The 16,914-nt window shown below is 33.5% G+C and overlaps 1 protein-coding gene across 7 annotated transcripts in view; it reads right to left on the bottom strand.

Annotated features, from left to right (window-relative positions):
- LOC145267163 (metabotropic glutamate receptor 5-like) overlaps positions 1 to 16,914 on the bottom strand; it is a 138,818-nt gene that overhangs the window by 42,149 nt on the left and 79,755 nt on the right. For 5 of the 7 annotated variants that reach the window (XR_013864832.1, XR_013864829.1, XR_013864830.1 and 2 more), the window contains one exon: positions 7,197 to 8,516. Coding sequence is in view for 2 of the 7 variants with exons in the window: in XM_080123213.1 (XP_079979339.1) it covers positions 7,197 to 8,516 (1,320 nt within the window). In the remaining 5 variants the exon portion in view is untranslated. Of the gene's footprint in view, positions 1 to 6,469; positions 6,620 to 7,196; positions 8,517 to 16,914 lie in introns of all 7 variants that reach the window. The other 2 variants (XR_013864831.1, XR_013864833.1) reach the window with 2 other exon arrangements.

Raw genomic sequence — 16,914 nt, 5'->3', positions numbered from 1 at the left:
CTTTCAGTCCACACACACACACACACACACACACAGACACACACTAGAAGCAAACATACGCTTATACCTATACTCAGGAGCGGATATACACTGTTAGTTGTATTTTAGTCACACACACGCACCATAACTATAACGACACAAGAATAAAATTAAAATTAAAATAAATAAATAAATAAAATAAAACAAAATAAAAATAAAATAATCAATAAACAAATAAACAAACAAAAAATAAAAATAGACATAAAACCCCGAAAGTTATCAAACTCCTCATGCATACATATATATAAATACACGTATAAACACCCACACTTTGATACACCCGTGTATATATACACATATATACACACATAAACATATACATATAATGCTCACATACAGTTATAACATGTTTATATTTATGCTTACATACGTAGTTATATCAATGCACGGACCCTCAAACACAGACATCCATGTACACACCTGGATACCATATATTATGACTGTTATTATATAAAAACTAATATTAATCCCACTAACAATCCTAATAATAACACTTATAATATTGATAATATTAATGACACCACCAATATCAATAATAATAACAATAATAAGACTGTAGATTGGGAACTTTAAAACCTGTGGACCCTAACCGGATACACGTCCCAATAAAATACATATATATATATATATATATATATATATATATATATATATATATATATATAGTAATGTAGTAATTTATAAAATATATATGGTGATTAAGCTACACTGAATATTCGGCGTTTCATCCACTCTAGGATTCCTCAGGCTTATGCGTGAATTCTGTGGTTGTTTATCGTTTTTATATGGTCCTCTTCTATTGAGGATTTAGTTAGCCAATCAGCTTTCTAGTATCCACCGCGCCCCTTCCTATCAGCCAATGGGCATGCATTTTATCGAACAAAGGATCTGTTTTAAAATTAGGTTAGTGTTTTTTTTAAATTTTGTTTTTATTCTTAGTTTATATATAAATATATATATGTGTACATACATATATGCACATATATATACACATATATATATAGATACATATATGTGTGATCGTTTATGTATATTCATGTTTATTTAATTTATTTATTTGTTTATTTTCTATTGCTATATTCAAATGTCAGCTCTTTACACCATGTACTTAAATAGTATTCTCAAGAAAATGTAATAATTTTATGCAGTATTTTTCACTTTGTTTAGCAAGGCGATGTAATTAAGTAAATGTACATGTTCAACATCAATTTAATTTTAATAAAATTAAGAACTGCATGTTATCAACAATATAGTTCTTTATACAATTGGTATTTCTTTGCGATTCTGTTGAATTCTTCACTTGGCACTGATCATGTTGAACTATCTGAGATGGTTTCCTCAACCCCTTCCCCAGTCAAACACATGTATAGAAAAAAACACTAGTTGTCCTTCTTCAATGCTTGTCGCACAAATCACTTGTTTTGTATTATTTATTAAATTGTTACGTGAAAATACAGACTAGTTAGAAAAACACTCTCTCTTCCACATGAAATCGGTTTTCAAAAATGTACTCTGCATAAGTATTATTGTTTTCACATATTTATCTTATCTTTGTATTGGCTTTGTTCAAGTTAATGCCGTGATTGTTTACAGATTGGTTTGTATGGACCGTTCTGCTTTATGTTGAATGCCTCAAAAAAGTCCCTTCTGATTAATGTTTACCAGTTTTAAAATAAGCAAACGAACTTGGCCGTTTTTCAAAATAACTATATTTTTATGTGCTAACCATAATCAGAAAGGATTTTTCGTGGTATAAACCAGAAATTTTAGTAAGTGATTTATTCATTTTTTCATATGAGAATTTGCGATGCTATAAAATTCCTACCTTAACAACTTACTATTGGGTACTTGTTCAAGAAAATGTCCAGTCATTGAGTCCATTTGAAGAAATCATCAAAGAAGCAAGTTACAGAACTGCAACAATATCAATGATAATACCTACAATTTTAGCTTTGAGGTTATTTCTTTCAAAAGCTGTCCAATCTAATTCTGATATTTTTGATTTTAGCAGAATCCTTACCACTGTTGAACAATTCAATGAATCAATGGAAACAAGATTTTCATCTTATCTAAATTATAAAAACTTGTGTCTACTTTTCTAGATCCAAATTTAAATTTCAAAAGAATGACATGGAAAACACTAAGAATTGGATTCTACATCTTCTACTTTCTACTGATGATGATGAAGCAGAATCAATAGAATATACTTCTTCAATCTCTGTTGAGGGTCAAGAAGATCAAGTGAAAGTAAAACTATCTCTTTCAAGTGTGTTTGATTAGCTTCAAATAAGCCTACAGTAACAAATCCAAACTTAGAGCAGATAGAAGCTGAGTTAAACTTGGAAACTGCAACTACAACAGAAATACAAGAATCACAATCTGAACTTAAAAGGAGTAAATTCTTGACCCTTATATAGCTTTACAACTACTTGCAAGAGGTGATGATCCATTTCAGTGGTGGAAGTAGACACAGGAGACCTTACCACTGCTGAGTAATATGGCTTCATCTTGGAGGGGTGAAAGGCTCTTTAGTACAGGTGCTAATGTTTATGAACCTATGAGGAACAGGATGCATCATGAGAAGAAAGTCTGTTTCTACATTACAACTTAAAAGTAGACAACTTTAAATACTGAGGAGACTATGGGAGCAGAGGAGGCAAGTAGCTAGAATAGAAGAGGCAGTAGAGCAGCAGGATAAGAACTTCAGCTTATAGTTATTTACTTAAAGAATTACAATTTGTACTTTGTAGTTAGTTTGTAATTTCTTTTTCTTATCTAATTGTTTAATTATATTCATTTAAGAATTAGAATTTGTATTTTGTCATTTTATTTAATAAAGACAAAAAGCCATAATAGTGGCTAGACACTTAACAAATGTAAAGTTAAATTAGCAATTACTATGTTAATGTATCAAAGCTATCTGATGGGTCAGTTTGCTGTGATGAAAAGATTTAAATCTAATAGGAAAGAGAAAAGTAAATTATCGACCGATTAATCGGCAAATTTGCCAAATACCGATTAATCAACAAAGTAGCTGATTAGGCCAATTATCAATTACCGATCAATTGGTACACCCCTAATATATATAGTTTTGATCTCACTACTATATATTAGGTTCAATATAATAACCGATATATTTCACAATTTATTCTTTTTACCTAAACCTGTTGTTTGTGTCTCTCTTTATGATCCTTTCACAGGGCCACAACAACTACCTCATAACATTAGATGTGTATGCGTATAAAATCCTAATTTTATATAAATGTTTCTGTTTAGTTAATACATCTTATTCCTTTCACACAATTAATATTAATTATAATTCATGTTATATTTAATTAAATTTCATTATAGAGTGAGTTTTATAATTCATACAAACACTCATCCTATAACAGCATTTTTTTTTTTAGCTTTTTGCTTTGTTAGAGTTAGTATTGCTGCAGGAGAGAGAGGAGAATGCTTATATAAATTTTAAATATGTTATCTATGCAACACATTTTCATCTACAAAAATATATCATACACCTGGAACATGTATGTTACTTTCATCATTCCCTGCTTGTGTTACTGCTTCATTGAACAGCTTGCAAGAGAAGATGACTTCTATATCCAAGTTCATAGTTCATAGTTCATAGTGACCTTGAATTATAGTGACCTTGAATAAACATTCAGATTGTGTGTAGATGTACATATCTGCTACCTGTCTCTTTACATTTTTTTTTCACCCCAAACAAGGCGTATTGCCACTTGGTCGAAATCTTATAGAATAATTAAGGCTACTATTTGTTATTGCATTTAATAATGGATTGTGGGGAGTTGAGTAGCAAGATGTCTGTTCACATTACACTTCAGCAACCACTGTAAAATAGTAATCAAGAATACAAGAGAGTTGTATTCTCAGTCCGTCAAGTCAAAGTAGCTGAGCAGCAGCTTGATTCTCACCAGTTTTGGCAAATAACAAACAGGGTCCTGAACAAAAGTGTGTGCTCTATCCCAACTGTTGTATTGTTATATCATAAAAGGTGGCCGTGTGTGTGATCGTCTAAATGTTCTGTCTATTTGTGATATGTTCATATCTAAATGTTTATATGCTTTTGTGTATGTATGTGTGTGTGGTACATGTATTTTGGACATACCTTCTTCATGCGTCATTGATCTTCCACCTGGAATTCATCTTCTTCTAGGAGGGGAGACGAATATTCATTCACTCCAAGATGATGAATTGGTTTTATATAGATTTTATTCACCTTCCAGATCGATCGCAGAAGAATGGAAAGTGAATCTTTGCTTGCGTGGTTAAGGTCTTATTTTCACACATGTCAGCTCGCCCCTCCCCCCCCAGAGAAGGGGAAGGGAAGACCCGTTAAGCTGTTTGCTCTTGTCTACGTCCAAATCCAAACTCTCTGACTCCAGCTAACCTGATCACGTGACTCACGTGCATATCCGATCAGCTGAACCTCAGTTCCGGTAAACGTGTCTACAATATGATTTAACATTTTTCTTTCTTATCTTCGATTTACTTCCTAACACAACCATAATCAATGAACTTGAAGACAAAACCAAACTCTTTGCCAAGAACTTTGCAGCTAATTGTACCCTATGCGATCAAGGCTGCTAACCACTTGTATTTCCTCCTTTGTCTGGAAACATGCTACGCAACACAAATCCTTGTGTGTGATGTTGCCAAGATAATCAAAAACCTTGATTCCAGTAAAGCAACTAGCCCTGACGGTATTCCAATCATAGTGCTAAAAAAGCTTCAACCAGAACTAGTTCAAATACTTACAAAGCTGTTGTCTTAAGGAAAATTGCTCCCCAACACCATGGAAAACCTTATCAGTATGCCCCATATTTAAAAATTCAGGTAATCGGTCATCTCTCTCTCAGTACGGACCAATAAGTCTCCTGTGCATCATGAGTAAGTTGCTGGAATCTGTGTTAAATAGAGAAGTAGTCAACCACCTTAGCAAAAATAACCTCCTCAGTGACAGGCAATATGGTTTCCGTTCTGCTAGATCTACAGCAGATGTACTAACAGTTATATCTCATAGGATTAGTGAATCTCTCGATAGAGGCTTCCTTTCTAGGGCAATTGCTCTTGACATATCAAAGGCCTTTGATAGGATATGGCATAAAGGTCTACTTCACAAGATTTCCAGCTACGGCATAGCTGTATTCTCAATTATTACATCATTTCTCTCTGATAGGTTAATAAGAGTAGTGGTTGATGGGCAGAAATCAGAAGCTCATAGTATTAATGCTAGAGTCCCTCAGGGTCCATCCTGGACCTAACTCTTTTTCTGATCTACATCAATGATCTCCCAAATCACATCCTAAGATCATTCGTAGACATGCTGATGACACTACCATATATGGCAACATTTAAAAGGCAATAAATGACCCGGTTCTCTCTGATTCTCTCTCCTCCGATCTTGAGCACGTGGTGCAATGGAGAAAGAAGTGGTTGGTTACTTTTAATGCATCTAAAACCAAGCTTCTACTTTCCATTATAAAAGTTCCTTTCTCTGTCTGGCATCAAATGAAATGAATGGCTCTCATCTTGGGGAGATGTTTTGACAAGCTTCTGGGTCTGATCTTTACTACTGATCTAAAATAGAACACATACATCAAATCCGTTGCCAAGGTTACTGGAAAAATGGTTGCATCATTCTACCACTCCAGTAGATATCTCACTACCGTTGAAACCACTATCAAAAATTTCCCCCACTCTTTATTTGTGCCTAAATCTAAACGTAGATTCCATGGACAAAGCTTCTTTCTTAGAACTGCATGCCTGTGGTACTCTCTTCCGTCTCCCTGCTTTCCAGCTGAGTACAATATGGTTTTTAAATTCAATGGGAACAAGTTTTTGATGATTCGTTCCCCTTAAGTAATCCACTTTACCAAATTTCCAATGTTAACGATTACTACGATATTGTCCCATTGACTACTGCATACCCATTAGCCCTTATCCTCAAATGAATTTCCGGACTTGATAAGTGGTGACTCCTTTGTGAAAGAAAAAAATGTCAGTACAGTTATGGAAACAGGAAACAGGGAGGGAATTCCAAAATCTAGAGGGATTTACTATTATTAGAGTAGAAGGCTTTTCAGCATTCAAGGATCTCAACAGTGAAGAGGTGGGATTTTGCTGCCTGTTAGGTTGGTTGGGAGTATGTTCATTGAGGGAGAACAAGTGCTCCGAGTTTATCAGAACACATTCCATTAAAGTACTGGTAAAAGAGGTAAAACAATGCAACATTGCAGCGATGGGACAGGGGCTTGTGCTTGGCACATAGTGTGAACTTATTAAATTTGAGACTTTTTTTATTCCCTCTATGAAAAAGACGAGCGGTAGATGCATCAGCCCCAATATGGAAACAATACTCCATGCATGGGCGAATGGTGGCTTTGTAGATGTATAGGATACTCACAGTTGTGCGTAATGTTCTAGCACGGTAGAGAGTGCCCACATACTTTGCAGCAGCCTTGGCAATGTTCACAATGCATTTGCCCTAAATCATGTTGTCTGCGAATGTAAAGTCCAGAAGTTTGAATGATGTTTAGTGGTTTACTACACTTTGCTGTTTTGGTAAAATAAATTTGAGTTGGTTTTATAAAGATGACTTGATGGATCATGGGAAAAAAAGCAAATTTATTTTTAACAAATTATTAAAAAAAAAAAAGATTAATATTTAGTTAAATGAAGCAGAATAAAAAGTTTTCTTTTTTAATTTAAAAGATGAAATAACTTTTGTATTTATGGACAGGGTAAAATTAGTATTCCTACTGGAGGAGAGAGGATGTGCAAATGCATCATGGGGAAAAAGCACATTTATTTTTCACGAATTATTTTTTAAAGTAAAAGATTAATATCTAGTTAAATGAAGCAGAATAAAAAGTGTGGCATTCATGGACAGGATGTACAAATGCATCATGGGAAAAAAAACAAATTTATTTTTCACAAATTATTTAAAAAAAGAAAGATTAATATCTAGTTAAATGAAGCAGAATAAAAAGTGTGGTATTCATGGACAGGATGTACAAATGCATCATGGGAAAAAAAACAAATTTATTTTTCACAAATTATTTTTTAAAGTAAAAGATCTAGTTAAATGAAGCAGAATAAAAAAGTCTTATTTAAATTTAAAAATGAAATACCTTTTCATATTCAAGAGGATCGATTGTTTTCACTTTCAGCAGATTGAAAAGTTGAATCTGACTTTTCCCCTCATCATCAAAAAGTCTTTGTTCTTTACCGGAAATATTAAATCTAGTCTTGCGGATCTTCCTCACAATATCTGCTGGATTTCTCTGCTTAAAGTCAGCAAAATTATTTGTAGCATTACGAGTTCCGTTAATCAAAGCATAGATAGCCTTGATAAGAAGATCGTGATATGTTGATACTGAATTGGCTTGAAGGCGATATTCACATTTTTTTTCATATGCCATATTAAAACTACCATCAAAATGACACTGGTTAATTTTTTCAATGAACTTTTTAGCCAAAGGATTCTTTTCTATTTCTTCCTGTTGGAGGTTTTCATAATATTCTAGAAATTCTTGGTTGAATGGTTTGTTAGCTTCAATGATCACTTGACTAGTAAAGTGTTTTTTTAGCATTTTTTGAATCTCATCATCACGAATTCCATAAACTTCAATAATTAAAAACTCATTAGCTTCAAGATCTTCATTAAGAACTTTTAACCATTTCTTTTGACTTTCTTCAAGAAAAAAAGTTAATGTGACTTTTACTTTGCTAGTTCTGCGAAGTTGGTTTAAATATGTTTGGAATTGCACTTCTTTAAGTTCAACACCGATATCATTTACAACACAAATTCCATGAATTTGTGCATATTCCATAATCAAAGATCGGCCAGAGACACCAAATGGTTCCTTATTATACATGATATTTATAGCCTTCCATCCCATCCGTTTGCATAGCAGAATAACCGCTTTCGCTTTTGGACGCATGGAAATAATTGTCCTTTGAAAATATGGGAATCTCTCTTGGTCTGAGAGGATATGACTTTCAGCTCCAAAACTGATTTGCGGTATTTTTAGACGTGTTAAAATTTCAGCGGCAGGTATCGTAGTTAGACTATAAAATCCTCCAATAACTCCAAGAACATTAGTGTAATCGATATCAATAAGCTGTTCAGTGGTTATTATAGGTTGCATACAAGTGTCTATAATAATCAGGTCTAAATCAGGTTTGGCTGAAGTACTTATTGCAAATTTAGCCGCTTCCATAAGATCCACACTGTGCAAGACATTAATTGAACAATTACATCGGAAATGACTGCTGCTGCCACGCCCATGTATTGGTAGTAAAACCACAACATAATATTCTCCACTTGTTAAATTATACAAATTTCCTACACAATCCAATTTGCGGCACTTTTCACATCCTGATTTGCAAATTGATTCGACTTCATTTAGTTTGGAGTTTAAGGTGAGATCTCTTGTAAAGGTTCCAACCTGCAAAAAGAAATAAACATCTAGGTTTTACAGGAAAAAAAAAAACGATGCAAAAATATGAGAGACATTAAATTTTGTAGTATGATGTGCCGTGTTGCATGTTTAATGTGATGCATAGTTGCAATGCATGCAGATGATCCCATTATTCAAAACATTTAATAAAATCATGATGTTCGAATGCAGAATGGGATAAATCCAATTTCTTTAAATTCAGAAATGTAATCTACAAAATTAAGTCAGTCAATTTCATTCAATTTAGACTTAAATATAAATACCTCTAACAAAAGCGATATTTGATTCTGTTTAGCTAGTGGAATTTTCAGTGCGTGTTATTGAGATAAAACAAAACACAAAACTTCCAACCGATTTCATCTAATAAGTTGTATATAAATTAGATGACGCTAATGTAAGGAGTTTTCCAGGGGGTCAATTATTATGCTGTAACAGTTTAAAACAAGAGTTTTCCAGGGGGTCAATTATTATGCTGTAACAGTTTAAAACAAGTAACAATTTTTTATTTGGAGAGAATTTACAAAATACTTGTTTTCTTTTAGCAATCACAAAAACTCAAATGACCGTCTTTTCCTACTCGACTGGAAACATATTGATGTCATTTGTGGTCGACCACCAAGCTGCTTACTTGTGCCAGTTTATCTATGGGCATAAAAATCTTTGTGCTCAGAAATTCTCATATTTGTAGGAGCATTATTTTTTTCAAGGCTCAATCATAGTATCAACCACTGTATTCTAAAAGACATTACTATTTCAAAGGTGAGTGATATCTCTTCTTAGTGATCTTAATATTTCTCCCATTTCAAGTCTGTCATCCATTGGAACTATGCACCGCACTAGACATGCAGCACTGCACATATTTATAATGAGGATGTCAACTATGATGATTATAATAATAACGAGTGTATACACTGAATGCCTACTAGACACTATCCTCGAGTGTCTAAAGTCTCTCTGTACAGGGGTTTGCCAGAACAACCTGGAATGAGGATACTTTTCCCTAGAAGTAAAGCATGACCAAATATTCAAAATCACGTAGTATTCGCTGCCCAAATAAGATCTCCTCACTACGGCTAACTTATGTTAGCTTTTACTAAGAATGGCACACCTTCTCCAAGTGATGGCACCTCAAGTAACAGATCAGACTAGATAAATTCTTGCCCTGGAATCCAGTAAAACCAAGAGACCAAAATGAAAGATATACTGCAACGTATTAAAATGGTTTATTGGCGAGAGGAGAGGAAAATTATGTTCTCAATTTCTTTACTAACTCAGTGTTTGAGAGATAAAGACCTTAAATGGAACATTCAAATATCTATGTATCTCATATAGAGTTCAAGTGTAAGCCCCAAGTAGAGGGCCCCTTGGTTTCTGAGAAATTCTACTGAAGTAAAATAAAACAATTAATGATGACGTTTAAAACAAGGAATTAAGAAAGAAAGAAAACGTAACAAACTGGAAATTTTATGAAGAAAAACTATGAATCTATATAGAACGCATGTAGAAAAAAAAGGTTCGTTTTTAATTCTCCTAAATAATTGAAATGTATTCATCCAAGAGTTTATTACTCACTAACATTCTCGTGAAAGGACGGCTATATATATATATATATATATATATATATATATATATATATATATATATATATATATATAAGTGAACGTGTCTGTGTATCTGTGTGTGTGTCTGTGTATCTGTGTATCTGTGTGTGTAAATTTCCCTACACAATAACTCTGTCAATTTTTAGTCTATAGACTCGAAATTTGATATACAAGGTACTGAGATTTGGGAAAATCTTTGTCATCCGTTTTCAGCCAGGAATTTGGCTGTTAAGGGGTCAAAGTTCAACGATTTGATCTTTTGGAACTCTACCAAACTCCTCCGCCAATTTTGGGCCTGAACACTTGAAATTTTAGATATAGGTTCCTTGGACATGGATCTAACTTAATAATTTGATTTGAGCCCAAAACAATAAATGTTAAGGGGTGTTGCGGACCAGGATATAATACCTTAGCTCGCCACAAGAAAATAATGAAACGAATGGAATTGAAGGAAACAAAGACTCAATTGATGGATAAGATAAACGTGTCGTTTATTTACTGTTGAAAAAATGTTTTCGATATAACATGTGTTCATGTCCGCGCGTGTGTAACCAATGTTCGTTGCGGGACTGGTGGTGTAGAAAGAAATGGAAATGTGTGTTCATCTCACTATCGTTTGTTCGCGCGTGGGAAGAGAAATGAGTGTTGTAGTGGAAATTGGAATGATAGTCCAGCGTGTAGACAAAGACAAAGAATGGAGAGTTGACATCAGTTAGTAGTCAGCTATGCGAAGGTGTTCTCAGGGAATAGTAGTAGATAGAGAGAGAAAGAGTGAGAATGTGTGCATAGGGTCTGTTAGCTCGTGCCCCATACATAGTAGTAAGTGGGCGTGACACACGCGGTCGGTCCGAAGACCGACCAACCAGCACGGAAGCTGGGCTGGAAAGAAGGAGCCGCTTGTTGCTCTCTCTTTTATACTCGTTTCCGGTGGTCTTTTGCGCATGTGTATATTTCCTTTGAAAGCGGAAGTGACGTCGTCCATGTGTGCGTTTGTGTGCGCATGTGTGAGTACATGTGTATACGTTAGCGTGTGTGTATATATACATGAATGTGAGTGTATGTACGCAAACGTGAATATATGTATGTGTGTGGACGTGGGTGCGTATGTTTGTGTGCGCGTATGTATATGACATAGCTTGAAATATGAATGTGTGTTTTTGTGCAAGCCCTTTCTAGTCTCGCACAGGGGTGATAATAGGGGTCAAATTTAAAAAATATTGACCTTTGCGGTCTCTCCCAAATTACTCAGACAATTTCTGGTCTAAACATTTGAAATTTTACGTAAAAGGTATTCAGAGATAGGGAAAGCTTTTTAATCGGTTTGGGTCAAAAACTTTTAGTTACCAATATATAAATGCATGTATGTATGTATGTACGTATGTGTGTATGTATGTATGTATGTATGATAATAATAGGGGTCAAATTAAAAAAAAAATTTACCTTTGCGGTCTCTCCCAAATTACTCAGACAATTTCTGGTCTAAACATTGGAAATTTTACATAAAGGGCATTCAGAGATAGGGCGAGCCTTTTCGTTGATTTGTGTCGATAATTTAGTTACCAATATATAAATGTATGTATGTATGTCTGCCTAAAACTTTCGACAGAGGCGACGGATTTTACCAAGATCAGTGGCGTTTTGAAGTTCGACCTTTCAGACGACAAATAACGAAAAATTAGCTGAAAACATTAATATCTTTACCTTCAACTGAGCACTTTTCTACAGGGGGGGGGATTCTTGTTTCACTGATATTTTTGAAAGTCATCCTCTCCTTTCGATTGTCTAGCCTTAATTTAAACATAAGTCCCTTCCGGTTTGGCGGTGATCGTAATAGCAAAGACGTCAGTTTTTCCCCCGTTCTTTTCCTCCTTTGCAATATGGGTTCGAGCCTGCCTCCCTACTACCACTTTTTATTTTTTTTTGCTCAACAGACACATCCAAACACCCGGGCAACGCCGGGCTGAAATGCTAGTATATATATATATATATATATATATATATATATATATATATATATAAGTGAAAGTGTCTGTCTGTCTGTCTGCCTGTCTGTGTGTGTGTCTGTCTGTGTACATTTCCCTCTGTCAATTTTCAATCTACAGACTAGAAATTTGATATACAGGGTATTGAGATTTAGGAAAATCTTTGTAATCCGTTTTCGGACAGATATTTGGCTGTTAAGCGGTCAAAGTTCAACGATTTGACCTTTGAGAACTCTACCAAACTCCTCCAGCAATTTTGGGTCTAAACACTTTAAATTTTAGATATAGGTTCCTTGGACATGGATCTAACATAATAACTTGATTTGAGCCCAAAACAATAAATGTTAAGGGCTGATAAGGGGGGGGGGTCAATTTAAAAAAAAATGACCTCTGCTGTCTCTACCAAATTACTCAGATAATTTCTGGTCTAAACATTTGAAATTTTACATGAAGGGTATTCAGAGATAGGGCAAGCTTTTTAATCGGTTTGGGTCGAAAATTTGAGCTACCAATATATAAATGTATGTATGTATGTTTGCATGTCTGCTAAAACTTTCGACAGAGGCAGCAGATTTTCACAAGATCAGTATTGCTTTAAAGCTCGACCTTTCAGACGACAAATACCGAAAAATTGCCTAAAAACATTAATTTCTTCACCCTCAACTGGGCACATTTTCTACAGGGAGGAGTCGCTTTTCAAAAGTAATTCCCTCTTTTCGATTGTCTAGCCTTAATTTAAACCTATGTCGTTTCCGGTTTGGCGGTGGTCGTAACAGCAAGGACGTCACGTTTTTTTCCTGTTCTTTTCCTCTTTCGCTGTATGGGTTCGAGCCTGCCTTCCTACTACCACTTTTTTTTTTTTGCTCAACACACATCTCCAAACACCCGGGTAACGCCGGGCTCCCATGCTAGTATATATATATATATATATATATATATATATATATATATATATATATATATATATGACTACATCATTTAATCACATAAATAATCATACGAAAGTATAATTTTATGCGTAAACTTTAAGTATTTACTTCAACAGTGATCATTAAATAGATAAAGCTAGGTAGTAAGTTATGAAAATATGGCAATTACACAGAATATTTTGCATTTCATCCACGCTAGGATTCATCAAGCTTATGCAAAGAGTTGTGGTTATGCACATTCTATTGAGTTTTTAGTAAGCCAATCAGCTTCCTAGATTCCACCGCGCCCCTCCTAATCAGCCAATGAACAGGCACTTACAGGACAAAGACCCAGTTGACCTTAGGTTCAACCTTTCCTTTGTGTGGATCCTAGCATGGATGAAATGAGGAATATTCTGTGTAGCTTAATTGCCATATATATTTTTATAACTTACTACCTAGCTCTAACTATGTATTGAGCACTGTTGAAATAAATACTTAAAATTCATGCATAACATTGTACTTTCGTATATTAATTTATGTGATCAAATGAAGTAGTCATACTTAGCTCCTGAAACAGTTGAGCACTCTCAAAAGAATTTATTTCATCGCACCAAAAAATAGATATGGAATGTGATAATTTTGAAACATCCCTAAAAAACATCCCCACATCTAGCAAGCATAGCTATATTATTAAATTAATTAAAAAAACAGATGAACTAATAAGCCGAATGCGATGGCGAGCAAATTTCTTCCTTAAAAATGAACACATAAACAAAAAGGAATCGCATGGTTTTAAAATCCTAAAAAATGCAAAAGCAAAAAACCTTTTGATAAACCTTGTAAAATGAACGTAATTTAAAATTTAGAATTCCACAATCAACATAACAATTTCCAATTGAAACTACACAAAATCGTTAGAAACATAAACAACTCTAATAAAATTTTTGTAAAAGCAGATAAAACTAGAAATTTTTATAAAATAGATAAACAAGAATATAACAAACTAATCACAGAAAACATTACAAAAATCTACAAAAAAACTGGATACAAATGAATGCGACTACATAGATACAATAAATACTAAAAGTCAACAAATCACCAATGAATTAAAAATTAGCAATAAAGTTGGAAAATTGAAACCTAGAGAAGCATACACTTTTCTCCAAGACCACAAATGTGACTTCAATAATAACCCCAGCACTCACTTGATAAACCCAACTAAACCAGAAATAGGTAGAATTAGCAAAGCAATACTTTCTAGAGTAACCAAACAAATCAAACATGACCTAGAATTAAACCAGTGGGCAAATACTGCTGAAGCAATCACTTGGTTGAAAAATATAGAAAACAAAAATAAATAAATTCGACATCATAGATTTCTATCCCTCAATATCTGAAGAACTTTTCAACATTGCCCAGTTCTAGTAAATAACAATAACCAATGGATGAAAACTAAAATGACAAATTCTTTTGATTTGGCGATGGGTGCCAGGGATTCTGCAGAGGCATCAGATCTTGTGGGATTATTCATTCTATATACCCTCACAAGCATATTTGATACTACAAATATCGGCCTATATGGAGATGATGGATCAGCTATAATAAAAGACTCCAATAAAGTCAAGGGGGATAACTTTAAGAAAATCATACACAAGGAAATAAAAAAAAATAGGCCTAAAAGCAGATGTACTAGCTAATATAAAAATAACAAACTTCCTGGACGTCACATTAAATTTAGATAAAAACACTTATAAATCCTACTTAAAAGATAACGCTAATCCAATATGCGTAAATCCTAAATCCAATCACCCACCATCAATTATAAAAAAGATTCCTAACTCGATCGTAAGTAGACTCAGCAATAATTCAAGACATGAAAATGTATTTAACAAATCAATCAATATCTAAGAAACAGCCCTAAAAAATAGTAGATACAAAAATATTGATATCAAATGCAAGCAACAAAACACTAATAACTATAATAAAATTAAAAATAGAAGAAAAAGAAATATAATCTGGTATACAGCGCCATACAATCAAATGTATAAAACAAAACTTGCCAAGAAATTTCTAGATCTCATTGAAAAGCACTTCCCTGTAACCAATCCCTTACACAAAATTTTCAATAAAAATAACCTAAATTTATCATACAGCTGCTGCTAAAACTTAGAGATAATAATTAAAGCACATAATAACAACATATTAAATAAAAGCAATGAAAACAATAAAAAAATAAACAATAAAAAAGTGGACATCATGACAAAAATAAAACTAACACAAAAGACACATATGTAACTAGTAGAAATAATGATGATAATAATAATAATAATAATAATAATGAACAACCAACTCTGGACAACGACAATCATAGTAGAAATAAAAATAAAAATACTAATAATGAACAAGATAAATGCAACTGTAGAGCCTGCACACTTTATCCACTTCAAAATAAACCCAAAAGCATAGTTTACCAGGCCACAATAATTCGAAAGAAAACCTGAATAACAAGAAATATTACATAGGTATAACCTCCTTAGATTTCAAAACCCGATATTATGACCACCAAAGTATGTTCAAAAATAAAAAAACACTGAATGAAAACAACACTAGCAAACCAATACTGGGAACTCAAAGAAAGCGGATGTTCACCAGTAGTTAAATGGAAAGCAAACACATAGACGATCCATGTAGATTATGCTTTTATGAAAAATTTGCTATCCTATACTTTAAAGAACCCCAACATCTATTAAACTTTAGGAGAGAAATAGCGAACAACTGTGTACACAGGATAAATTTACTCTTGGATAACGATACAAAATAATTTAAAAATCAACAGTAACAATAGAAAATAAATAAATGAAATAAACATACATATACATAAATTATCATATATATATATATATATATATATATATATATATATATATATATATATATATATATATATATATACTAGCATGGGTGCCCGGAGTTGCCCATGTGTTTAGAGGTGTGTGTTGAGCAAAAATAAAATTGTAGTAGAAAGGCAGTAGGAAGGAGGAAAAGAACAGGAAAAAACGTGACGCCTTTGCTGTTACGACCACGGGCAAATTGGAAGTGACGTAGGTTTAAATTAAGGCTAGACAATCGAAAAGAGGGGATGATTTCGAAAATATCGGCGAAAAAAGTGACCCCCCCTCCCTGATGAAAATTGTCCCAATTGAGGGTGAAGAAATTAATGTTTATAGCCAATTTTCGGTGTTTGTCGTTTGAAGGGTTGAGCTTCAAAACGATACTAATCTTGTGAAAATCCGTCGCTTCTGTCGAAAGTTTTAGGCAGACATGCAAACATACATACATTTATATATTGGTAGCTCAAGTTTTCGACCAAAACCGATTAAAAAGCTTGCTCTATCTCTGAATATCCTTTATGTAAAATTTCGAATGTTTAGACCAGAAATTGTCTAAGTAATTTGGTAGAGACCGTAGATGTCAATTTTTAAAAAACATTTGACCCCTATTATCACCTCTTAACATTTATTGTTTTGGGCTCAAATCAAGTTATTAAGTTAGATCCATGTTCAAGGACCTATATCTAAAATTTCAAGTGTCCAGACCCAAAATTGGTGGAGGAGTTTGGTAGAGTTCTCAAAGGTCAAATCGTTGAACTTTGACCCTTTAACAATTAAATATCTGGCCGAAAACGGATTACAAAGATTTTCCCAAATCTCAATACCCTGATACCCTGTATATCAAATTTCTAGTCTGTAGACAGAAAATTGACAGAGTCATTGTATAGGGAAATGTACACAGACAGACACTTTCAATTTATATATATATATATATATATATATATATATATATATATATATATAAATATATAAACTAACATAATATTTAAAAAAATCACATT

Source organism: Euprymna scolopes, chromosome 42 (assembly GCF_053919585.1).
Source record: "Euprymna scolopes isolate OS-2025 chromosome 42, ASM5391958v1, whole genome shotgun sequence".
Taxonomy (NCBI): Eukaryota; Metazoa; Mollusca; class Cephalopoda; order Sepiida; family Sepiolidae; genus Euprymna; species Euprymna scolopes.
This window is presented reverse-complemented; position numbering and strand designations above follow the sequence as displayed.